The sequence below is a fragment of the Oenanthe melanoleuca genome, chromosome 1A, assembly GCF_029582105.1.
Source record: "Oenanthe melanoleuca isolate GR-GAL-2019-014 chromosome 1A, OMel1.0, whole genome shotgun sequence".
In the NCBI taxonomy this organism is placed as follows: domain Eukaryota; kingdom Metazoa; phylum Chordata; class Aves; order Passeriformes; family Muscicapidae; genus Oenanthe; species Oenanthe melanoleuca.
In genome coordinates, this window is record NC_079334.1 from 23,751,542 (window position 1) to 23,777,681 (window position 26,140).

At 43.8% G+C, this 26,140-nt stretch overlaps 1 protein-coding gene across 1 annotated transcript in view; it reads left to right on the top strand.

Moving 5' to 3' along the window:
- MEI1 (meiotic double-stranded break formation protein 1) overlaps positions 1 to 26,140 on the top strand; it is a 37,749-nt gene that overhangs the window by 7,470 nt on the left and 4,139 nt on the right. The window contains exons 7-27 of the mRNA XM_056512471.1: positions 43 to 173; positions 682 to 796; positions 1,598 to 1,714; positions 2,228 to 2,327; positions 4,825 to 4,959; positions 5,458 to 5,572; positions 7,101 to 7,219; positions 8,261 to 8,402; positions 9,794 to 9,905; positions 10,555 to 10,615; positions 11,854 to 11,948; positions 12,634 to 12,808; positions 12,919 to 13,066; positions 13,622 to 13,894; positions 16,905 to 17,070; positions 19,106 to 19,210; positions 20,865 to 20,975; positions 21,537 to 21,718; positions 23,982 to 24,063; positions 24,523 to 24,728; positions 25,438 to 25,519. Coding sequence (XP_056368446.1) covers positions 43 to 173; positions 682 to 796; positions 1,598 to 1,714; positions 2,228 to 2,327; positions 4,825 to 4,959; positions 5,458 to 5,572; positions 7,101 to 7,219; positions 8,261 to 8,402; positions 9,794 to 9,905; positions 10,555 to 10,615; positions 11,854 to 11,948; positions 12,634 to 12,808; positions 12,919 to 13,066; positions 13,622 to 13,894; positions 16,905 to 17,070; positions 19,106 to 19,210; positions 20,865 to 20,975; positions 21,537 to 21,718; positions 23,982 to 24,063; positions 24,523 to 24,728; positions 25,438 to 25,519 — 2,772 coding nt within the window. The remainder of the gene's footprint in view (positions 1 to 42; positions 174 to 681; positions 797 to 1,597; positions 1,715 to 2,227; positions 2,328 to 4,824; positions 4,960 to 5,457; positions 5,573 to 7,100; positions 7,220 to 8,260; positions 8,403 to 9,793; positions 9,906 to 10,554; positions 10,616 to 11,853; positions 11,949 to 12,633; positions 12,809 to 12,918; positions 13,067 to 13,621; positions 13,895 to 16,904; positions 17,071 to 19,105; positions 19,211 to 20,864; positions 20,976 to 21,536; positions 21,719 to 23,981; positions 24,064 to 24,522; positions 24,729 to 25,437; positions 25,520 to 26,140) is intronic.

The following is a 26,140-nucleotide window of genomic DNA, read 5'->3' on the forward strand; positions in this document are numbered from 1 at the left end:
TGCTGCTCAGTATGGTGCTCGTTCTTGTTCCCCCTTTTGCAGGTTTGCTAAAGGAGCTGCTGAAATCTGACCATTTTGTATCTATTCTTATGAATAATTCAAAGGCAGAGGAGGAGACTGAGAACCCTGACTTTTTAGAAGGGGAAAATCCACTGCCACTTGTTCTCAAAAAGGTGATTGTTGAAGTAGTAGTGAGTAGCTGGTACAAGCAAATAATTTGCTCTAATGAACCTGTAATGAACTGTTATCTAAGGCACTGTATGTATAAAAAAGCAGAGTGTTCTGTTTCCAACACCAGCAATAGATGCTGCACTGAGAAATGGTGATATCTCTATTGATCACCTTCTTGTTCATTCCTGCATCCTGGAATGGGGAAGATTTTACTCCTGGCCTTAGCTGATTTTACTCACTTACACTTGAGGTCTGATACAGCACATGCAGCACCAGCATGACTAAGCCTGGGGGCAGAACTGTTCTTACTCATGATCTACTCTGTTGTGGTTCTCATGTGCTTTTTAGAGTCTCTTTGGTTCAGTGTTTTATCTTACCTTAGCAAGTTTAATCTGTGCAATAAATGTCAAAAGAGAGATCTTAATTTATGGTTAAAATTCTAAAAAGTAGAACAAACTCATAGCTGCATAGCTGACTTCCTTTCTCCTTTTGACTTTTGCTTCCCAACAGCTCTTGTTGACCAGAGATGAGATGCTACAGGCAGCGAGTTCTCACTGTATGGCTGCAGTGCTGGTTCACTCTCCTAGCAGATATGCTCCTGCTTTTATCCGTGCAGATGTCCCAGGTGAACAAATGCAGTAGCATCTTATTGTTCATTCCCCAGTATCAAAGCTGCCCCTGGCTGTTTGGTTTAGGAATCAGGCTGGCTCCATGAAATCCACTGGTGGCATAATGTGGTGACCAGTTTATACCAGGTGATTTTAGGAGTAGAAGGGCAGAGTATCTTTTCTATGAAAGTTTAGAAGGAGATGTCACCAGGCAGAATGGAGTTTCCACAGAGAGAATTTGGCCAAGTCCTTGTGATCAAGGTCCTTCTTGCAGGACCTTGTATCTAAATACAAGCCTAAGCAAACTGGGGTTCCATCTTATTCCACTAAATATTGTAAGTTTGCCCAGATTTTGGTTTAAGATTTAGCTTTAGAATGCAGCTATGGGAGATGGTTTATTATTTCTCTGTAATCCCAAAAGACAGAAATACTTTCATGGTACAAATTCTTTGGGAGATGAAAAAGTCATGAGGAAAAAAAGGTCATTGCACCTGTGGTAAAGCTTGCTTTGTGGCTTTTCATCTGTGCCAAGGGCTAGATCCACAATTCAGCTCCTTCCTAGTGAGTTTGTGCTAGGAAGATGCCTGCCCATGGGTCTCTGCTCTCCAGTCACCTCTTTTTGAAGACTAGCATACCCCTGAGCATCTACTCTGCTCTCCATTCCTGCCATTTCATAGTACAGCCGTTCTCCCTGTGACTGTTGCTGCGTTTCCTCGTTTCCTTCTCCTTCCTCTGCTCTGTTCTAAGAGCAGCTGTGCCATGCTGTGAGCAGGCTGCCTCTTCTCAGGATGACCTTATTTATGTGTGTGTGTTTGCAGAGTTCCTCTTTGAGTGTCTGTTGTGCAAAAGTGAAATCCTCATCTGGTCAGTGTACTGCTGCCTGCTCCTCCTGACTGAAGAGCGCCTTTTCTTCTCCAAGTGTCACACCGTCTACGGTGAGTCATCAACCTTTCTGACAGAGTGACTGCAGTAATTCTTGTGCCTCCAGCTGAATTCCAGAGCTTTACACACAGTCACAATATCCAGTCAGGATGGATAAAGGACTGAAAATAAGTACCTATCAGACATGTTTGTGATGTCCAATGTAGCTTGAATTTGTAGTGTCATTGCCCTAATGAGTTTCTGATGAGCATTAATTCATTATAATAACCAGTTATCATGATTGACACTCTGAGTTTCTATTAAGTGGTTTTGTGTGTGTGCCAAGAGTAGATTTAGGAAGAATGGTTAAATTCCTTCTGTTCTTTGGGACTTATCTCCAGCAGTGAGAGCTGAGGCATGTTATGAGGAAGCTGAGTGAACACTCAACAGTTTTGGACAGTTGTTTCTGTCAGTAGCTCAGAAGAATAATTGTTCAAATCCTTCTTCCTTTTAAAAATTAATTTTGCTTCCATTCTGGAATCTGAAACATTAAAAGCCTCTCTGTGACTTCTCTTGAATATGTACAGGCATTGAATCTCTGGTGAGGAGTCTCCAAGGTGTCCTGCTGCTGAACAATGTGGAGTTGCACAAACAAGGACTCCTGCTCTTCACTGAGATACTGAAACGGTAAGGGAGTACCCTGTCAGGCTTGCACAGGCAGAGTTTGGTACCCCAAAATGGAGACTGTGGTGCTTTTGTTTTTTAAGATTCTCTTCCAAGACCAGCTATCTACACACAAGAGTTTTTGTGTTTAAAAGATGGTGCTGAACAATCTCATCTCCTTTATTCTTGCGAAGAGGGGCCTGTTGGTTGTTTCTGAACCTCCCAGCTTGTCCTGTCTGTGCCTACAAACACCACTATATCTTCCTCTTCCTGCTTCCTTGCCAGCTGGGGAGGTGAAATCTCTTTTCAGCTATAGACAGAGCAGGAGAGAAGGTCAGGAAGGTCCAGGCCTGTATGTGAGCAAGCCAGCTCCTGCTAAGTGTGCCTCTATGATAAAAAAAAGCATGCAAATTCCATGGCCTCTGGTCTTCTATCATCATCTGAGCTAAATTCAAACTGCAAAAACAAATTCTAGGCTGAAATATTAATGTCTTCTGTCACTTTTTTCCTCTTGTTTTCTGCTAAGAAATAATATACACTGGCTTGTTTTTCTTCTGTGCTTCCTGTACTTGCCTCTATGATCTTGTTCCAATCCTGTCATGCTAGTGACAGAGTCTCGTTTTTGCCACTTAGATTCCCCCAAGAGAGCCCTTGAGCAGAATTTTGGAAATGTCATAGTCAATTTTGTAGCAAGTGGCAGGGTAAAAAGGAGAAGAAAAAGCAACAGTGCTAGAACAGTGTGGTGATGTCAGTGTGGGATCTGTCAAAAAGAGAAACTAGGATGTGGGGAACACTCATTACAGCATTTATGCTTGTAAAACAAAGAGAACACTCTGTGCAGTTACTCTAATTTTCTAGCACACCCATTCTGTTTCTCTGAGCTTTGCCTTAGAAATCACGTTTTATTTAAAATTATTTCATAGTGGGGAAAGGGATCTTGTGCTGGAATCTCTCATGGTTTTAGCTTGCAGCTGGATCCTCTTATGTAAATAATCCACATGTTCTGGTGAGGTCCACACAGGATGTGCTGCTCCCCTTGGTAGTATGTCAGGAATGTTGGGTAGCTCTCCTTGGAGTGACCCTTGTCTGTCCCAGCAGAATCAAGGTGGCAGGTGCAGTTTGGGCCCCAAAGATGAGAGGCTGCATAAAGCTGCAAGAGTGCTGCCCTTCACACTTTCCCCCCAGGCCCCGAAGATACCACAGTGCACCATATTGAAAGTGGGTTTTTGCATCTTGAATGAGTCAGCAATACTCCTCCATCTCTTCCTCCCTGCATGAGTCAGTGAAGACTTTTTTCTTCCTGATATGTTTTACTTCAGAAGGTCAGTGATTAGAGAAAGGAAATACAGAGGATTAAGAGAATTACCCAGTGTAAGTAGAAGCACCTTGGAAGTTCAGTGCATCACTTGTGGCTTGGCTTTTGATGTCTGAGTTCCCCAAGTCCTTTTCCTTGCCATGCCCATCTTACAGCTTTTTCTCACAGCAGAATGTGAGGTGGCTGCAAAGCTGGGTTCCATCCCACTGAGTGACTAAAAAGAGTGGTTCTTCCTCTGTTCACTTTTTGCCATGTAACTGAGCTGCTAGTGTGATTTCTACTGAAGTTCACTTTGCTTGCTTTCCCATTTGTGCATGAGAGTATGTGCTCCTGGCTTGCTTTAGTCAGGCATGACTGTGAAAATTGAATAACAGGGAATACTTTTGGCTCCCAGATCTGGCTCCTGTCATACTGTGCTGCTTTTCTTGCTTCACTTTGGAGGGACCCTCTGGCATGCTGATAGTGCCTTTTGTCTGCACGTAGCTGCCTATCTTCTCCCTGCCCTCCCAGCTGTACCTGACTTGCCAGGAGCCAAATGAGCACAGTCTGCCATTTACACATCTCTGTCCAATAATAGGTTTAATGGCCTGTTGTTCCTCCATGCTCTCATGCTAAATGCTCAAAGGTGTTGGGCCACAGATAACCAAAATGCTCACTATTGAGAAGGATTGTCGAAACAGTTGGATTGTGTTTATGTTACTGATTACTTTTCAAGTTTGTGAAGGTTCCTGTCCTGGCAGCATCTGGCATTAGGAATGCGGTGAGAAAAGCTATTCTTATGGCATTATCCATATTCTAGGATGGTGATGTTTGCTTGTACACTTAAAAATATAAGTTGCTAGACGAAGTCACAAATGCCAGAGCAGATGGCCTGAACATTAAGTCCTAGGCACAGAGATCACTGTATTTTGCACAGCTTGTTTTTCTTGTGCTTTTCATGTTAGTATTCTGGAGTAATCACGCAGTTATCCATGCTGTGGGTGTTTTATCGTGTTAGTGCTTCAGACTGGCTGAAATGTCCTCTTTATAGCAAACCCTCTACCTGCTCAAATGTGAGAATGCCTCCTTGAGAGCAGCTGGCTCTAAATACTGAAAAACATGGCTGCAGTCTCATGGCTCAGCTGTCCATTTGCTGAAATGAGGGAAGGGCACCAGTTACCTAACTCTGACAACATTCTCCTTGCTTACTTTGTTTCTTCTTCACAGGCAACCAGTGGAAATCAAACTATTCACAAACCGAGGTGTGTGTATGGAAGCCATTGATGTTTTGACAGAGACAGTGAACTGCCCAGTGCTGGAGGTGGCGGTGGAGGCTGTGAAAGCTGTGGCAGCTTTCCTGAGGTAGGCAGGAATGTATTTGCAGATTTTTCTTCAGATGGATCTGTTGATACCATCTTGGGCTCTGCAGTTCCCCTGTGGCTGTGTGGGTGAATGTGCTCTGCAGTGGGACTTGTGGCTGAGGCAGGCGTAGGTACAGCAGAGCCAGCTTCCCACCCACCTCAGGAAAGCTGCCAGAGCAATGAAGCTGTGGCAGGCAGCAAGTCATTGCAGCAAGGACCTAGTATTCCAGGCAGCTTGTACAGCAGGTGCTGTGGCTTTATTACTCTGTGGCCCATCCAGATTGATAAGAATAATAAACATAAGATTCTGGACAGTCATGGGCTTCCTGGCTGTAGTGAGCACAGACAGAGCACTGAGGGTATGTTTGGGCTCATGTGTGGGTGAAGGCACTATTCAAATATTGTGACCTCACTATGTTATTTCTGGCGGTGTTGCCTTCCTAATGGAATGTCTCCAGCACTGGACTGTGCATCTTGTCCTTTCTCTTCACTTGTTAAGGAAGGACCATCTGAGCTCCCCTCCAGTCCCGTATGAAGAGCTGCAGAAGCTTCTGGAGACAGTGCTGAAGAGATGTGCTGACCTTTCCCCACCACAGAGTAGTAAGAGGCATGCAGTAAGTCAAAAGTTGTTGCTTGTTGGTAGGACCAAGCAGGACAGGGATGATCTTCCTAGGACACTATGTGGATGTTTTATACATGTTCCATCCCCTTACTTACATCCCCCAATGGCTGTTTGGTTCTCCACTATTTCTTTTGATCTTCTTGCTTTGAGATGGTACCAGACTCTGAAGCAGATGAAGATGGATGCTGGTGAATGTTACCTTTCTAAATCAGTGAAGTTCTGTGGAGCATCACTTGAGCATGCTGCTCTCTTTATGTGTCCAGTACTCCAAAGTAATTTGAACTTCCCTTCTTCCTGCTCCCACCTTGTAAGGCTGCATTGGTTAATCTATATTTTCAGCAATGAACATTTCTTGTTCTGCTTTCAGATCAGAGTGTCATCATATGTGCCCTGTGATCCCTCAGCAAGGGAGTTGTTAGCCACTATTTGAACTGTAAATCCTTTCCTGTTCCTGGCATCTGTAGTTAGTGTGATGTGCTGCTGGGACCTCTGCGCTTCTGAGAAGAGCCCCAGGTGCAGATGGCTAATGAAAAGACATAGGCTGAGCCTTCTTGCTGTAGGTTTAGAGCCATGTAGGTTTAGATTGCATGCCAGTAGTGACAAGAACACCTCAATGTTCAAAAGAGTAGCAGTACTCCAAATTCTTGATTAACTACTTTTAGACCCAAGTTCTGTGGTACCAGATATTGGCCTTCTCTGCCTGAAGAAGACAGAAGTGCTTTTTGTCCCACAGGCAGTAGCTGGCCAGTCAGTTTGCACACACACAGAGCTAGGTGTCCCTTTCAGAATTAGGAGCTTCACAGGAAGGAAATTAGATGGTGTGGATATCCAGGCTGTGTTTAAAGGGAGAAAAGAGGAAATGATACATCTGCCAAGGTATCTCAGCATGAAATGGAGAAGTAGTTCTGAACTGCCAGGCACCAGTGTGTAGCTGTGGCTTCCTCTGGTATTATGGAGAAGACCACCACAACAGGTTAAGGCTTAAAGGCAGATTTTGAGTTCCAAGTTGTTCCCAATTTGGGCAAATTAACTCTGACGCTTCAGTTGGCTTCAGGCTTAGCTCAGTGGGATGCTGTGTGGGAAAAAGAATTAGTACATGGATAGCTGCTTAAAACTCTGAGCCAAAATAGAAGAACTTCTAAGATTTCATCACTAAGCAAGGAGAAGAACTGTTCTGTGTTGTCTGAAGAGTATTTGAAAGAAAGAAAATTTTTGAAAATATGAAGTTTTCTAAGAAGGATTGGCTGAAATGCTTAAAACTCAGATTAGATCAAATAATGGTAATACAGACTCTAAAGGCAGGGCAGTGCAGAAACAGTAGCTCTGTAACTCTGTCTTCCCTAGGAAGAGCACACAAGCTGTTTAACTCTGCCCTCTCTGGGGGAAGCACAGTAGTAAAAAAAATGTTGTGTGAAGGAGTGAAGTGAAATCTGTTGTTCCTCCTGCTGCTAGTGTCAGAGGAGAAAGCTATTTTTTCTGAAAGTGGACGTAAGATTTTAAAGACTTCTCTCCTTCAACAGGGCGATCTCCTATTCTCAGTGTCTCAGAGTCACCCAGCAAACAAGAATCTTGGTAGAGTGCCTCAGAGACAGGGTCAATTCTTGCTCAATACTCTGGAAAGTTTCAGAAATGCTTGCAGGTGAGGACAAGTCAGGAAGGTGTGTGTGTGGGTGGTGTGTGTCCATGTCTGTCCATTTTTCTGTCCTTGCAATTGTGTTCCTCCAGCCCACCCCACCACAGAAATATCACAGGTGAGTTTAGTGCATGGCACTGGTCAGTGAAACAGCAGAGTGAAGGGTATGTATTAATAGTGGAAATTCTGTGACACCTGGATATGTCTCCCAGGAAATTTGCTTGGGACCTATCAGTTTATTTCATGTATTTGGGCTTTGAGGGACTGCTTGAAAATTCACCAAAACTGCTGATAATGTAAGAACTACTGGAAGGTATGTGTGAAACCAGATTCCTGTGCTATGTGGTTTCACTGCTAGAGGGGATTAACCATTTAACAAATGTGTTTCTGCTCCAGATGCTGGCCTTGGATTTGCTCATGTACCTGTGACATGTTACTGAAAATGGGTTTATAGGCACCAACTTTACCTCTTTTGCTGGTTCAGAGCTATTTGACACCCTTAGCTGCACAGCAAACTGTGGTAGATGAGTTTGTGTACGAATCAGGATGAATCAGGATCAGTTTTTAGAGTGGTCTGGCCAAATTAGTTTTTGCCTTGCATCACTTGGGTTGACTGAGATAATTCAGTCAGAAGCAGACATGCCTTTCTGCACTGACCCAGAGTCTTGTGGTGATGTTAGAGGGCACTCTGTAATGGATTTTATATCAGCTAAATTGTTCCCTGGCTGATTTTCACAAGGTGCATGAGGCACTCTGGTGTGACTGAAAACCAGTCTTGCCACACCAGATCTTCCCACAGCAGATGCTTTCTTCACAGAAACTAAGTCTTGCTTTCCCAGCATGTACTGTTGTGCAACCTTGATGACTTTTAATAGCTTCACTCAAGAGGTGAAGCAGATTGTGATTGCCACATTTCTCTGTTTCTAACCCATTGAGTGTTTGTGGGTCTTTTATGGTGAAATTATCATGAAAATGTAGCATCTTCTGGCTTCCTTTACTGAGTGAGGAGGTTTCTTCTTTTCTCCATTATACACTGTGTGTTTGTAGGTTAGCAGTGCAGTTCCAGGGTGACTTCATGGCCCAGAAGAATGCTTTCACTGCCCCCAACTCTGAGAGCAAAGACACACTAAGCAACTTCTCTGAGTTCCTGTTGAGGATTTGTGACAGTCTCTGCATCCCCATGGTCATGGTAGGATTTCTTTTGAACTTGGACTGTTTGGTACCTGGAGAGGTGCTTTCAAGCACCTGGAGTAGGTTGCACAAATGGTATTTTTGGGAAGAGGGCATGTCAGGTAAACCAAAAACAACTGTGGCATTTGCCACTTTTCCACAGCCAAATGTGGAACTATGTAGTTCATGCAAAATTATATAGTTCATGCACCATAGTGTATGGTCTCAGAGGGTGCAGAAATTAATAAAGTTTCCATGTAGATGTCTGTGTCTTTCTTCACTGAGCAATCCCATAGCCTACCTACCATGCTGTGGGATCCATTGCAGCTCTGGATGTTGCAGAAAATGAAGAGTGCCTGAACTATAGTTTCCCCTTCTGCTACTTTTTCAAAACTTGCCAGTATCCCAGAGTGCAGCCATGTTTTGCACCTGCAATTTAATTTTTATGCTTTTTCCCAGAAGGTATTGATGAGGCTGCCCAGTCTGCACACCAAAGGCAGTATTAAGCATTGTGGCTCACTAAGGTGACATGATTTAAAAAGTAGCTGTGGAGACTCATGTCTAAAGTACTCCATACTAGCCTGTCCCTAAGACACTTGAAGCACAATTGTAAAAACAATGGGACTTTTGTTCTGGTTCCTAACGTTTAGTAAAGTTTGCCTGTGCTTTGTGACAGATACAGGTGTATGGATTCTTGCAGTTGTTAGGAGATGTTTTGGTTGGTGTTTTCATAACAAATCTCTTGGTAGGCAGCTGCAGTGGCACTGCTGTTCTCCTCCCTGACAGGAGGGTGCAGTGCATGTCCAGTTTGGCAAAGCTGAAGTCAGTGTGCTGTTTCTTGCTCATTGAACTTGAGTAAAAATGAATGGGCTGTGAGAAGATTGTCCTGTGACCTTCAACAGGAGTGAGTTGAGTCGTTCTGTTCTAAATAGTTCAGGGCTGAACTCTGTAAAGAGCTCAAATGCCTGTGTTTGCCACATCTCAGTGAAATGCTGAAGCACAGGTGTTAAGTGTTGCTGAAGTCAGCTGCACTTAAACATATGTCCCATGTTGTACAGGAGAATTAGCCATGTAAGAGCAGTAACTTCCAGGGCAATGTGGGCAGTAATGTCAGTCACTGTGCATTAAGGCCTAACTGGTTGCCTGCTGGAATCCAGAAGTTTCTTGCCTGGTATAATGTGTTGCAGAGTTACCAGCACAGCTCATAGTGCTGGCAGGGGGGAGTGTGTTAGTTGCATCCAAAGTGCTCTGTGAGCCTGCTCTGCTGCCAGGTATTTTGGTTAAAGAACTGCTGCTCCATTTCTTTGGATTTAGAAACCTGACTTTCTGGGCAGGCAGAAGGCTGGAAGAAAGCTGATGCCTTCAGTGCTTATAGCATCTTGTGCACCTGATCTATTCATCTTTCCACAGAGCTATCTGGAAAGGGCTGTCAGCCCGTCAGTGGCAGAGGTTTTCATCTCAACACTCAATACCCTCTTTACAGTGGTGCCAAGCATGAGGAATAAGTTCTCCAAGAAGCTGGGTATGAGGGTATTGTGGGATTGTGTGAGCTCTTAACTGGTGGAACTTGCTGCTCCTGCATATTGCTTAGGCAATGAGCCTAACATTGAGACTTTGTGGAGGATTCTATTACATGTTTATATGAGTAAGAATAGAGTGCATAGTCATGTTCAGCAGGATGGAAAAGTTATTTGGTCTAGCAATGATGATGGGACAGGTTTTATTTTGGATAAGAATGTTGTGTCAGCTTTATCCTTCCCTCTGGAATAATTCAGAATTGAATTGGCTGTTCCTGTAGACAGGGATTATGCTGGAATTGTTGGTGGGATTTTACTATGTAGAAATCCTAGTTTAGTCTATGTATGGCTTATTCTTCACACATCAGAGAGGTGATGTAGACAATTCCTCTGTTTAAACATGTGAAACTGGCAAACCTTCACTCCTCCTCCTGAGAAAACAAATGAGTCTCAGATACTCCCCTCACACCCAAACTTGGAGTAGTTTACTTAGTTTACTCTGAGGGGCAGCCTAATATATGCATTCTTACTGAGATGGCCTGCCCTCTTCACCAGGCTTGTTTGGAGATGTGTGGGGGTGGTTATGGGACCTGCCTACTCTTCTTCTTATTGTACATGTGCTCCTTTGACATTTCTGTCTTTCTCTCTGTCTAGCATCCTCATCCTTCATCCGACTGACACTGGAGCTGAAGGCCAGGTTTTGCTCTGTACAGAGGTATTGTGACATGTACATTGTAAGTCAGCCAAAAATTTCCAGATGGGAAAGTAGATTATGCCTTATCTAATACACCTGATTAGGCAAGGTGAGATGCTGAAAGACTCAAGAATGGTTGTGTCTTACTGAAAAATGTAAATGGTTACTGACAATGGAAGAGCTTGATGTGGGAGAAGGGAGAAGCAGTTTGTTAGGGGGGAGGTGGATTTGCACAGCATTGTGAGAATTTTGTGCTCTGTCATGAGTTGCACAGGTAGAGATAAAGCAGCCTGACTTTGGAGTAGTCAGATCAGTGGGTGTTCTGAAGAGAAGTACCAGTAGCATCAGTTCCATCTGAGCTCTGGCTTCCTAGGCATCTACTACCACTGTTGCTGTTCCTCATGGGGTGATAATGTGTTAGAAGTGGGGAGGAGGAGGAGGATGACTTCAGTAGCAGGCATTGCAAAGGATCTCCTGTAGTAGAGGCTATGATTTCTAGGTTGAGGAATATTTGGGGAGACTCTCTGTGGGTCTGCAGAGGTGTTTTACCTCCTCTTTCCTGTGACTGTACCTCATTAACAAAGTAAACAAAACACACAGCACTCCTAGTCCAACTTACTAGTGTGGAACTTCGAGTGGAGGCATTTGTACCTGTGAATGGTGTGTGGTGGGAGTGATTTAGGTCTCTGAATAGAGCACTGTGCTGTGCCAAGGATGGTGTGTTACAGATGTAAGGTTATGTCCTGTTCTGCGAGGAAGTGGTTGGAGGGAAAGAAATACCTGGAAACAGCTGTTCTCACCCTTTCAGTTAATATTTTGGCATTCTTCAGTGTTCATCCCTGGCAATGTCATTGCTAAAAAATCTAAGTGTTGTTTGTCAGTGAAATCATGTATTGTGAGCTACCCTGAAACACCTCCCATTCTCTGCAGTGTTAGGGCTCCTGTCCTTATAGGGATCCCTGTGTAGACAAGGTGTGATGGTTGTGAGACCACCCCACTGTATTCACATTGGCCCAAGGTATGAACATGTGCACTGTTGTCAGTGCACACACCCACTACATCTGTGAACTGACAGTCCATTGGAAACTCATCATTTTCCTGGAAGCCTAGGCTGACTCCTAGAGTCTTCTAGTAATGGGCCAGATGCTTGTCTGTGGTCATTCAGTAAAATCAGTTTCTGGCAGACAATGTGTGATATTAGAAGTAGGAAGAGGATATTTCTAGCCTTTCTTACTGTCTTTTTCTGCTCTTCTTCACAGTAATCCTGTCCTGAATCACACGTGTTCCAGCTTCCTCTGTAGCTTATGCCTGAACCTCTACTCGGCCACAGAGAAGAGGAGAACTTCTCAGGAGGGCAAGTTTGGGGAAAGAGAAAGATTGCTTCATTTAATTCGAGGCCACACCACCCTTTGTTTAGGCAACAAGTGAAAAAAAATTAGAAAAGGACAAAGGAGAAGGGAAGGGAGGACACACATAACTTGATTGAGAGATCTTTTTCCCCAGCTTGTTTTTATGCTGGTCCAGCAAGGACCAGCACAGAAAACACTCAAAAAATGCCTTTTGAAGAGTTTGGAACCCTACCTGAAAGAATGCATTTCATCTGCCTATGGTTTTTGTTTACATGGGGGCATTTATTAGCACAGCTGTGCATGCTTAATTGAAGCAACATTACTTGCCACGTAGTCACCGTATCTGCAGATTAAGGTAATTTTTTTCTTCTGGCATGCTTTATAAATCTTTCCTGTCCATACTGTAACTTTCCATAATAGGTAACTCCCAAACAAATGAGACTAAAGTTTCTACATCAGAAAAGCCACTTTTCCCATTACCACTGGTTGATCACCATACAGGCAGCATGAGCAAAGGGATCAGAATCTCAAGCTGAAGTGTCTTTTCATCCCTAAAGCCAGCTCTGTTAAAACAGCTCTCACACCACTATTGATGCCAAATCATACAGGTCTGCTCTGTGTATGCAGACTGTGGAGTTTTTCCATAGACATTGCTCATAATTTCCTGCCTGCTTATGTTTTTATTTCTAGAGCAAGAGATGTCTGAGCTCCTGCTGAAGAGTCTGCCTCAGTTAAACTACACCATTGCTGAAAGCCTTCTCCTCCTGTCTGAAACCCCTGAGCCCTTCTTTTTGGATCAATCTCTTTGCAGCCACCAGCACAGTTTCATACTACTCTCATACTTTGCCTACACCTTTGGGGACAGGTGAGCCAAGAATATACAAAGCAAGTGGGTTTGTGTCCATTACATACCATGTGTTGGTGGATAAAGCATATCTATTGTTACTGTTTCCACTTCAATCTCCTTCAATGCAGGTTTGTTCCAGATGCAGAATTATTTCTAGCTGTAAGAAATTTTCTCCTATCAGCACAGGACCGTGGGGACTGTCCCCCTCCACACATACTCAGAGCTGCACTTTATCTCCTTGCTGTCTGTCAGGACAAAGGCAAAGCACTGGATGTGGTAAGAGATTTCATTCCTACCCCTTGGAATCTTTTTGTTGAAACTAAGGTTTCTCTTCAGCCATATCAACCTTCTTGTAGAAAGTATTTTGGCATAGGTGGTGAGCAGTGAATGAGTGAAGACTGTGCAGGGCATCTACGCTCTGGAAAGTTAACTATGGAAATCCACAGGGAAATCTAGATTTGACAGAATAAACTTGTATATGTGTGGGAAGTGTAATTGCGTTGGATGGGCTGTGAATTCACATACAGAATATAATAAATTTCATAGCTTTGGTCTCCCAAACACATCTCCAGCCTCTGCATCAGGCTTTCTAGTGTTCCCATATGGCTCTTTGCTGCTGCACAGCTTTGAGCTCTGTATAAAGCCTACAAGTTTCTTAGCCTTTGTGATGCAAATGGGCTTCCCAAAATGATGTTTAACTGATGTATTTGATTGTCTGCTGAAAAGGCAGTGTGACTGTTTCTCATAGTAGTCTCATCACTTCAGGTGTTTTATATTCAGTATTAGTGATTATTTTGTTCTCTGTCCCACTTCCCCTTTCCTTCTTACCAGAGGTCTTTGTCTACCATAAAAAGGATCCTGGATAACCTTCCAGATCTGAGCTTGGTCTATGTCCATTGTCCTCTCCTGCTGAAATTCTTCCTGCGCTACCCTGAACTTATGGGGAGATTTGGACACCAAGTCCTCCAACTCTGGTTTTCCTGGGAAGACTGCAAGCAGACTGAGGCTGAAGAAGCTGATTTTGACATGTCCAGTCAGCTGAACACTCCTAACCCATTGCTTCCCATACTGAAGAGCAATTCCAGCATTTTGCTTATTTTACTGGTATGTGGTTTTCACAAGGAAGGACTGCTATCCTGGCCCTGATTTTGGGGGCTTTTTGGTTCTTAAAGCTTTTAGTGATGTTATGAAACCAAGGATTTTGATAGGAGGGGCCTTGTGTGTGACTTCTACCTTCTAGGGAAGCCTTTTGTGGAAAATGGGACTGTGTATGTGTGTTATCTCTTTCTCTGTCATTCATCTACTGTGACAGGAAGGGATCCTCTGAGAGCTGGCTGGAGAGGGATCTGAAGGGTCCTGCTGATGTATGCCATGAAAAACCCCATTCCTTCCTCTACCCAGGTACACAGCTGGGTACTTCAGATTCTTCAGTGCCAGTCTTTGAAGAAGCTGTTTTGCAAAATTGGGAGCAGTGCTTTGCCACTGATAAATGAGAAGGGTATGATGAACAAGAACTTTGAAAAAGCAGTGTGCAGAGAACAGATCTTGAGGGCACAGCTTTCTGTTTGAGGTTTTAATTTTATCTGGTTTTAACTGGAGACTCTTGTCAGAGAATTTTGAAGTACTCCTGAGTTTTCAGGACTGCAAATAACATGTTTTATTGCTCTTAAAAGATAAAATAAAAGTCTTGTGACAGGGAAAATTAATCAGTGCAGGAGAGAAAGGGGCCTTGAAGTAGCAGGTTAGTGTGTTTGCCTTTAGCTGGTGTAATGAGCTCTGCTAACCCATGTAATCATTACACAGTCTGTGTCCTGATGGCTGCTTAGGGGCCTTTTCTCACTTCCACTGCTCTCACCTTCCTGTCACCTCTCCCCATCAGTGGCCTCTTGTCCCGTGACTGTTGAGCCAGTCACATAGTAAATATTTGCTAACTTTTCCATAGAAGAACATGAGATTTGCCTGTAAGGGCAAAAGCTAAGAGCTGTGATATTTTTTCTCCAGTCCATTAGAGAAATTAAGACTAACTATCATTGAGAATGCAAACCCATGCCAGAGAGGATAAAGAAGTAAGAGGAAGCAAGGTTTGACTCTGAGTGAGCATCCTTTGGGCATTACAAAACGTGGTTGTTCTGATCTAAGAGACTATGGAGTAAATTTTAATATCTGAGGTTACTGAAATGACTGACAGGAGTGCTCTCGTGTAGGGCAGTTCTTTCACAGAGGGAATGATATTGCAGAGTAGATAACAGCATCAGGCATTTGATACCATTGCAGAGCATTAGTAAAAGGGATCAATGAGTTTACATATCAGGACAAATTAAGGAGATTAAGTGTCCCATGAGGCTTGTCCACATCCTTACTTTTGGCAGTAGTTCTGGAACCTGTCATTCCATAAACTGAAGCAGGTCTGTCAATAAGCAAAACATAAACAGCATCTCCCTTCACTGAATGGTACAACATTCCTGCTTTCCCTTTTCTGTCTTGCCATATGCTCTTGCAGAAATAAATCCTTTTAGCTCTGTTCCAGTCTTTAAAGTGAGTTGTAATAAATCACAGGCTTTGACAATTCACCTTTCAGTTGTGGAAGAGCATAATCAATCTGAATTTAGGTGGAGTAATAAAACAGTGCAATATGCAGGGATAAATATACTGTCAGATGTAAAGAAAACTTACGAGATGAATACCCTAAGCCTCAGAATTCTCTAGTGGAGTGGAAAGGCCTCTGCATGGTACAGTGAAACAAAAATGAATGTCCTTCCAAGGATGACTTATTTGCTTATCTGCTTTAAATAATTGTCTGGATTAGATATAACAGATGGTTAGTGACTTCATCTGAGACCTTGAGTTCTGGGTAGGAAGGAACCTATTAACACAACGGTGCACTTGCCAGGACCAGGAAGGTTGTGGCCATTGGTTCATGTCATTTTGTGCTGTGTCTGTTCATCTGGGAGTGAATGTAGCCATGATGACACGCTGTCCTGCTTGTCTTCTCCATGCTCCAGGTCTGAGGTGCTCTCTCAGAGAACAGAGACGTTAGATTACACTCCTGAATGTCATATGCAGCAGATCTATGTCAGCAGAGATGATTGTGCAGACATCTCCTTGCCCTTTATTTGAGAAGGTCTGTGGTAGAGGCAGGAATTAGGTTCAGAACTAGAGAGCTTTTTCTGGCACAGACAGCCTGTTCTTACCTTATTTGCTTTCCCTGGGTATGGGGTCCCACAGCCATTTCCTCTGCATCATCAAAGTCTGGATGCATTACTGCTGTGTGATTGGGGAAGGCAGCTGGGTGAGGCAGCAAGCTGTCCAGGCAGTCTGTCAGCTCTGTTGCTGAGACCAATTTCCTGTTTACTTCTTCAACTCACCATTTGCAATGCAGTAGCCAGGACTACTGCATGAAGAGAGGAAGGGTAGTGCTGACCTAATATGTGTTGAAATGGTCATATTATGTCAGCACTACCAGGCGTTTTCTATTTGCCTCTGTACATGCTGTGCAAATGAATTTAATGTTACACACCTCAACATGAAGACTATGCCCAAATTAAGGCTAGTGGCTGTGGGATTCAGCTTAGAGACTCCAGACAGAGCCCTATAGTCAAGAGGCAGGCTTGTGAGCTGTGTACATGACTCTTCCCTTTCCTGTGATTGTTTGCCAAGCTTACGTGTGTTTCATGCAGTTTAGTTATGTTACTACTGTGCATACAAGGCTGCCAGCCTTTTGAAAGTTAGGAACTATGGACTGACTCAAGCTTGACTTTAGGCAAGCATCTTTAATATGCAAGCTGATTTTTTAAAACAACAAGGAGAGCAGAGGTGCCAGAGGTTCTGTTCTCTTGCTTAGGTCTCACTTGTCTCAAACTGTGACCTGAAATGCATGTTACCCTTACACTTAGAGAGCCAAATCATTCTTTAAATGGGGTATTACTCAGAGGTGCCTACCAGACGTGAGTCCTTCTGCTTTATTCAGTTCTCTGTTTAGTCAGGACATACTTAATCTGAATGATGCCTTATTAGGTTGTTTCCCAAGGCACCAGATTAGCATAATGGTATTAAATAGTGGTGACTTCTGCCTAATAAGGATAGAAAGGTAATGTGTGTGTTTCTTCCTTTGGAGGACCTGGTCAGCTCAAGCTCTGTGGAAGTGGCTTGGAAGGTGTTGATGACTCTGAGGACCTTCTTGGAAAGAAATGAGGATGTCCTTGTCTGTGACCTCCTTCGGAGCCGATTTTTACAGATTCTGCAGCAGCTGCTTGTAGAGAGCAGCTCAGCCACCCTACAAGGTGACCCCACCTCTGTGACTTGGTCTTGCTGTAAGATCAACTAGCTGTAGGGACACAGTCTGGGATAAAGTAGTTTTGAACTGCTGATGTAGCTTCAGTACTTAACTGCATGAGAAAATTTATGGACAGAACTGTACTAATTTAGTTTCCTTTTTCGGAGATTCATTTTCAAGTGAGAGCCTTTTTTCTAATTTAGGTTGTTCTGGCTTCAAACTGTGATTGTTAAACCAAGGCAAGGTTCTTGTATACTGCTATCAGTGTTCAAATTGATAGCTGTGCTAGTAAATTTTCCTGCTTTAATGGGGCCCAGCTGGTGGCTGATAGACATCCTCCTTTTCGCCTCTTCTTTGTGCAAAACAGCTGAGTGTGCCTAAGTATACACAGTTCCCGGGACACAGAGACCAGGAGCAAGGGTTGAATCATTCATGATATTGATCCCCCAACAAGGACTGTGGTATCACCAGATTATACAATTCTGTTAAATCTTTCAAAGGGAGCAAGGCTGTGACTGGGGAAAATCCCTGTTTTCCCTACTAGCCCTGTCTGTGGTGTTGGAAGTGTTGTCCCACTATGAAAGGTGCTGTGCAAAGCAGTCTGTGAGCTTCAGCTGAAAGAGGGAGCAGTGCTAGGATGTCCTTGGCTCCTTTAGGATAGGGACTTAGCACAACTTTTACTTTTTCTGGGGGGACCACTGATGCTTTTAACAGCTTTGCTCTGTTTCAAGTGTTTTGTTGTTCAGCAGCTGGGATGGAGACAGCAAGAGGAAAGTGGTTTTGCCTTGCCTCCAGCAAAGTCAGTAGGCTGGAGAAGAGGGGCATTGAAAGCAGGAGCATGGTAGAGCATGAGGCTACAAGATCTGCTAGATCTGATCTTGTTTGGAATTGTGCACCTTTGAACTTGTTGTGTCCCTCTGTCACTGATCCAGGGATGCCAGGAGCTGTGGGGAGGCAAAGTACCCATTTCCTATAGTGGGAGTCAGACCTATTCCTCCAAACCATTGGTGATGGAGGTAGGACACTGAGTTGGAGGAGCTTTTGCAAGATTTGAGCCCTTCTGCTGCTACTAATATGTGTAGCTCTTCTTCATATTGCATCTTGAACTTGTTGATTGACATGCTGGCAACCCATCCAGAAAGTCAAACACCAGATGTACTCTGGAGATAGATTTCCTTGTCTCCCAGCACACAGGCAGCTCTCTGTGACGCCTGAGATAGTTAAGTCCAGGGGATTTGCATCCCTATTCAAACAGCAGCCTGCTTTTAGACAAGAAAGAGGCCCAAAAGTGGCACTCCATCAGGAGTATGCTAACATTAAGGACACCCATAAATGTTTCCTCCTCAAAACTGAAAACTAATGAGCCTTTGTGAAAACATTTGCTGGAGGTGATAGTTGCTTGCTGTAGGTATGGCTGTGTACAATACAAAATCTTTACCTGTTTACAGCACTGCAAAAAAATTGAATAGTAGGGAAGGATTGCCCTGGGGGGTTGGTGGTCTAAGTAGCTCTATTTTCTTTACATACAAGCTTGCTGTGTGAAGTTCTCACTTTTGTCTCTGCCCTGCCCTGTGGGATGGGATGGACAGCATTTTTCCTGTCTCACAAGATGGAGGAGGACAAAGGCTGTGCAGCTGGGCTGCTGTCAAAAGTGTGACAGTGATGGTCAAGTGGGTAGGAAGAGAGCAGTCTAGAAAGGGCTAATGACTTCTAGCTTATTAGCAGTATCAATTTCAAAGTGTGAGGAACTGTTCCCTACATGGCTCATGATGGGTGTAAATGACCCTAGCCTCTTTTTCCTCCCTTCTTTAGTTGCTCCTAAAATGGTGTTGACAGGATTCAGGTGTAACCAAACCAGAATGGCAGAAAGGGGACCTGATCCAGAGGGGACTGTGGAGATGAAAATAAAGCTGGGGCTCTGTGTGTATGTTTGTGTGTGTATGTCCTTATTCCAAAGCCAGAAAATTAACAATTCCTGGCACACTTTAAGGTACACCAGTTTGGAGTTGACTGAGAAACTAACCTGTCTCTGCCCTTCTTAGCTAACAGGAACCTGCCTGTTTTGCTGAGCCTTCTTTTCCTGGTGCAGCTGCGGAGCAAGGGCATAAGGGAGCTGGACAGCACAGATTTGAGGCTGCTTCACCAGGGTGAGTATATGCATCCATCTTCTCCTAGGGGAGTGATTGTTAATTGTTCCATGGGATGTTTAGGGGCTTGCTCTTTGTCCTTTGAAAGAAGATTGACCTTGCATTACAGTAATGGTTGCTTTGAGATACTTTCATAGCCAGAGCATTGTAAAGAGTTATGGTAACTAATTCAGTTAACAAAACCCAGATTCTCTTCTTCTTGCTTTTACATTTTTTTTCTGAAACCTCACGAGGTGGCCAAAGTATTCCCCTGGCCATGACATGATTTCAGGGTCAGTGACTGTAGTAGGTTTGGAACATGACTGCCTGGCTGGTGTGCTTCTTGAATCATCCTTTCCTGTCCATCCTTGCTATAAGTCTTGTGGGGTTCAGGCCATAGTCATGTCCTTTTAATCAGCTATCAGGAACCAGGAGTCTAGTGAAACTGGACTTTCCTTGGAATGTGAATCCAGAGTATATGGCTCCCAACCAACTGCAGGGCTTGCCCACTTCACCTCAAAGACAGAAGAGCAGGCTGTGTTTCTTTACCATACCATAACCTGCTGTCTTGACTGGTGATCCTTACTTGATGACTTCTGTCTTCTTACTTGGCTGTTGGAGGTTCATATAGGCTGTGAGAAAGAACAGATACTAGGAGGAAAATTTAGCTGATCCATCCTCTTATCTCTTCCCTGCTCTGACAAATTAGTCTCTCCAGCAGACTGAAGGACTATCCCCTTCCATTTGAAATGTTTCATATCTCAGGGCTGTCTGTGTTGCCTTGTGAAGAAGCAGCATTTCTCAGACATTTGTTAGCAAAGGGAACTAGGGGTGTGGGAGAACCATGGCCTGTTTTTCCCAGCCTTTTTAGCTGCTGCGATTTTAGATCACAGCTCACCTTCTCCCAGGAGTCAAAAGCTCCTCTTGCTTTTGCTTTCTGCTTTGTATTTTTCTGCACAACTCTCTCCCTACCCCAGCCACCCCGTTTATTTCCCCCTTGGCTTCCATACTGTGTCCTCCAGGAGTGGGTGTGCAAGACACTCTTCTCTAATGAGGCCTCTTAGATGCAAGGGGCGTGTTGATGCGTGTTTATTGAGAATTGCTTACTCAAATTATAAGCTCTTCAAAAGATCTCCAATGACAGTTTTGCTGAGCCCTGCAGTCCTGGATTTCCCTCCCTAACTCTTACTAAACATTGTTGCTAAGTGTTCAGCGTTTACAACAAACATGACATTTTACTCCTAGTGTGAGCAAAGTTGGTTAGAGTGGAGGAGCACAGCTCTCCATGGCTTTCCCCAGTCTGGTCATCATGAGAGACAGTCACATCCTTGTTTATGCTTGTTCTAGTACTAGGATCAAACTCACACTGTGGAAACAGACAACTCACACTGCAGATTTTTTGCTGTGGAAACAGATAACCTGCTCTTGGATTCATTACTGCCCTATGTGATATGTGGCCTCTAACATACCCTTTTCAATTCCCCCCTCTTATTGTCCTCCACTGCACTGTCCATTCTAAAGCAAACACTGTAGGGCAGATGCCTGTTGCTTTGTCTGTACCATACTGTGTTTATTTTACTTTGTCTGAATTTTCTCCCTACTGACTGACTTCTTTCATTTGCTGAGGTGCTCTGTTAAGTTGGTGTCCTTGTTACACGTTTTCTTTTGTTTACAGTCAGTAATCTCTGTGGGAAATGCAGGCCAAGGGACACTGACCTCCTGCAGCCATCCTTGAATTTTCTGTACTGGAGCCTTCATCAGACAACACCTTGTAGTCAACAGAGAGGTGAGGGAAAATTGTATTGATTACTAAGTTAATTTCAGTGAGGTTGTAGCTTGACAATCAGAGACTGTATTCTATCTGTTCAGCACGTAAGGTGGATGTTTCCCCATCCAGACACAGCATTATAGTTAAAGACAATTTCATACTTTGGATGAGGTTTTTTAGGTTAAGGAGTTTGGTTTGGTTTTGCTGCCTTCTGATGATTCAAGAATTGGCTGCTGAAAGACAGATTCACTATATTTTTCTTGTTCATAAACACAGCAGTGGGCCTTTGATGCCTAGCTTGAAATATCCTGGTATTGTCATAATTCAAAAAATTAAACAATACTAGAGAACAGCCCTAACTGACCTTCCTACTGTGTTGTTAGCTGATTAACTGGCTGAGCAGTTGCTTGTGCTCTGGGAGATGAATACCAGTAGCTGGAACAGCCTTACTCAGATGAGCTGTGGCAGCTGGGCTACCTCACTGCAGCAGGGGTGTGCTTTGCACTTCTCTTATGCTTGTCAAGCTGGTTTAACCTGTGCCATCCCATCACCCTCTCTGATTATGTTCCTGTCATGCAGCAGTGGCTGTGCTACTCTCCAACGTGTCCTTGCTAGAGCTCCTGCAGAAGGTTTTGGAATGCACCTGGCTGTGGTCCCCTCCTGCCAGAGCTGCCTACCTGTCATCTGAGGATGCCTTGCTGTGCTCTGGGTGGCTGTTGGTGGCATCCCTTTTGCTTTATCAGCATCGCTACAATACTGAGGTTAGAAGCACTCTGGTGTTCAGAGTCAGCATGTGGATGAATCTTAAAAATAAGTATGTGTGTATATATATATGTGTGTGTGTGTATGAAAATGTTTTGCTTTGGCCTGTAATCTGAAGTTATTCCCTCCTGCACCCCTCCAGCATGTCACTGAAGGTCTCAGACACAAATAATTGAAGAGTTAATGAAAGGAAAAAATCCTGTGGGGAGAAGTGCATACCCAGCCTTCCTGATCTAAATCACTTTCCTCTTCAGGACAGATCAAAATAAATTTAAAAACCTTTCTCAAGGGAAGACTGAGGGTGGAAGGCAGAGCTCCAATGTTGTAAACTGCTCTTTCGTTACTAAAATGATCAATAGTGAAAGAGAACCTATTATTGGCAAGTAAGTGTTCAATATTAGCAAGCTCTTATGCATGTGGGCAGTATTAATTGTATTTGATGCTTTGCTGTCCAAAAAGACATCTAAGCTGGAGTTGTCAGCTAATAATGGAATTACAACTTTGAAGGAAGCACTTTCCAATAACAATACATAGAAAAATATTTCCTTTTGAAGTATCTAGCCAGACCTCGCTTGATATGGAGTTAGTTAGCATGTGGTTAATTGTGAGCTCTGCTCTTGCAGTAATGCCCAGCAGAGTATGCTTTTTGGGACCTGTTTACAGATGATAAAACCACATTAAGGACATGCATGTGCACAGAAAATCAAAGGTTAGATTTCTGAGGGAAGATGTTTTCCAGAAGACCAGCCCAGACCAAGTCTGCACCCATTACTTCATCAGCATGCAGCCTCTGCTTAAGGCTTAGAGCATGGTACTTGTACAGACTGTCAGCTGTGGGAATGCGGCCTGACCCTGCTCTGAGAGCTGCTAAGTACAGCCTGCCTTCTCATTTTTCAAGTCAGGGCTGTGTCTGGTGTTGTGCCAGTCCCAAAAGACATTCCAGTGTCAAGTGTCAAGTGTTGAGCGTCTTCTGGGAGCGATGCTCTCAGCTCATATTGATCCTCGAAGTGCAATTATTTAGCAGCTTATAAGCCTGTTGCTTGGTTTTATCAATACCACTGGCTTGATGTGCTATGATATACAACTCAGAAATGTTTTTGCATCAGAGATGAGGAAAGAAACTACAGATATATTTGGGAAATGGAAATGGTTCAAGACTGCTTCAGTGTTTCTAAGTTTCAGCATTTCTAAGTGTCAGTGTTTCTAATGTGCTGAAGGGGAGGAAGAGGAAGAGTAATTTCTCTTGCTTCTTTCTGCTGTTCAGTGTAGCAGGAGCTGCACACAGCATCCTGGAGACTCTCATAAGAGCACCTTTGTGGCTGTGAATGTGAGCTGATGACAGGCTGTCTCCCTGAGCCTGGAGTTTTTTAGAGAAGAACAATGGCTTCAAGAAATGGCCACATTCATCTCAGGCTGATGTTAATAGTGAGGACTTGTCTGGCCATAGCTAACTTGCTATACATAGCTAACTATGTTACTGCTGCTGGCTTTACCCTGTGAATAAACAGGGTTCATGGATGGTAGGCTATTAAAAGCTGGCTTGTCAGTTCTGAAATGAGTAGTCACTGCCACCATGTTGCAGAAGCTACTCCTAGTTCTCCTCTGGAGTATTTCTCTCTTCAGAAAAGTATTTAAGGGAATCAGCCCTGTGATCCTTATGCCTGCCTTCCCATATCAACTCTCTGGCTTATTGAGGAGTTTGATCCCTTCGGTGTTCTCTGAGGCTTCATGCCATTGCTCGTGAATGACTATTCTGTGAAGGAAACTGTATTACACAGACATTTCCCTCTCAAGCAGACATTTCCTGTTTCACCTAGTTGCCAAGTCCCTAAACTCCTCTGCCACTTTCACCCATGCAATAGTTCCTGTCCCTGGGCTCTTGCTTCTGGCCACTGCTGGTTTTTGGCTGCCTGGTGCTGTGGCTAAGGTAGAGCCATGTTTGGTGGTGGCTGTTCCTGCCACTTTATGTGCTTGGCAGGCTGACAGCCACATGCCAGAGGTCCTGCAGGGAGTAGTGAGAACAAGACAGACAAGGTTTGGAAGCTGTGCAACTCAGGCAACTAGTGGTGAGTGAAACATGAGGGTCCAATGATGTAACTCTCCCTTCTGTCCCTTGTGTCAGCCTCCTGAAACCCTGTTGCTGTTCCCTTGGTTTTCAGTGGTCATCATGGGGTAGTGTCTAAGAACTAGAAGTATATAATGGAGCTTTCTATCTGCTCCAAACCAGCAGTATTTTTCCTCTTGTATTTAATTCTCTTCTAGGTTCACCAGACACTCTCTGTAGACCTTACAGAAGTCCTGAATGCAGTCATCTTCAGGAATAAGAAGCCAATCCTGCTGTTAGGTATTTTGCATCTGTTAGGAGGATTTGTCTGGAAGCAGCCACTAGTACCATGATACAAACAACAAGGGAGGAGTGGTGATTATGGAATGGATTGGTGGGGATGCTGGAGGGAATCTGGAAACTTTGGTGCATTTGACTTTGTAAATGTGTAACTGCTGGTGAGAAAGGGCAAAAGGGAACTGTCTGAACTTCTTCTGTTTGGACAGGTCTTCCTTGGAGGTTGATAGTGACATCTGGAACTGAGTGTGAACTGTGATAGTGTCTCAAAGAAGGGGATGAACAAGGAAACTCATGTTCCCATTCCTGTCTATAGCTGTCAGCAGCTGCCAGACAACTCTGGTGGGCTATTAAGCTCACATTTTCTCTCATCACCCTCTCCCACGCTATTGCACAGGCACAACACACAGGGTAGAGCAGAGAAAAACACTGACACACACTAATAAGCATCTCTCTGTCTAGTGAGCATCATGCAGTTCCTGAGAACTGTCCTGCGACAGAACTTCTCCTCTTCCCTGCTGGTGATTGTTGGCCAAAACACAGCCTCAAGTGCTACTCAACCACAGCCATCATCACTGCAGGACACTGCCTTGCATCCCCTTGCCATGCAGCAGGTCTTCTCGCTTGTTGTCAGTCTGCAGAACCTTCTGGTGCATGTCCAGTTGCAGGTATATAAAATAAGACTTTTGGAGCAACAGTAGTGTTGGGCTTCAAGCAGAAATATTAACTTGAGGAGAAACCACCCTGTTGCAGAATCAAAAGGGCTGCCTGTTTGTTTTTCCTTCTGCCTGCATTGTCCACCTCTTACAGATGTGTGATGAGGAGGAGGGAAAATGCTCTTGCTGCAGTACAGTGCAGTGAGAAAGAAGGTAAATCAAGCTATGCGGTGCTCCCTGCTGCTGAACTGGGTAGCTGAAATTCTGTGTACTGATGACAATTTCTTCCTCTGCAGGGATGCCACATCCATAGGGATAGATGTGGGAAAAGTATAACAAATCCCAGTCCATCCCTCATGCCCCTGGCAAGGTGCTTTTGTGGGTAGTAACTGCATCAGCATACAGTTAACTTGCTCAAGTGATGCTGGGCTCCAGGGGTAGTACATCAGTTTACATTTAACTCTTAAGTTATGTTGGGCTCCTATCTTTACTCTTTGGAGGCTGTTACTTATTATTTTTTAGTCTCAAAATAAGCAGCTCTGTCTGGCTCCTTGATATGACAGATAATTTGCAGCACATTTCGTCCCTTGCAGGAGATGAAAGGTGTTATTTTCCTGTGCTGCATACTCATCTGATCTTGGCACTTTATGAATTTTCCTCTTGCAATAGCTGTTGACTGGGTTTGTTTTTGTATTTTTTTTTCTTTTTCTTCTTATTCCAGAAAGACTTGCTGCTCTCTCAGGCAGTGGTTGCCTGCCTAGAAACCTTAGTGGAATATCTGTATGTGAAGAACCAGGATGTTGGTAAAGTCTTCATGTTCTTTCTTCTCCTACTTCCTCTCCTGCAGTGTTTTTGAGCTCTTTGTTCTGTATCCAGTAGCACTCTGGAGAAAATGCATAATGACTTTATGCCAAATAAGAAAAATTATTTGTGTGCCTAAAGTTAATATTGTGCTTTATGAGATGAGATCAAAGTGCCTGGCTCCCCTGCAGGCATGAACCTTCACTTTGGCTCTGGACACCAAGATGCTTTCTAGAAGGTAAAAAGTAGTTCTCCAACCCTGTAAGAGGGAAAGGTTTGGGAATGGAAGGGAATATAGGAATAGTCTTTGACTTTCAGGACAATTGTATCAAACCTTTAGATCATAAACATATGAGAGGGATCTGAACATGACTGTCTTACAAAAGGACAATGTTGGTCACAGTTTGGCCCTGAAGGAAGGGAAGGTAGAACAGGGTACTAGGCAGCCTTAGGGAATGGAAGATGGAAATTCTGGATTTCCAGGGGTGAATTCCAACCTTGGTTTCCAGCATGCATGCCAAACCTAATGTATACAATGTTTTCAGTATAACATAATATGACTCTATTGTACAGCTGGGAGGGAAGAATAGACTCTTCTTCTTATTGTCAGCCTCCAGCCACCA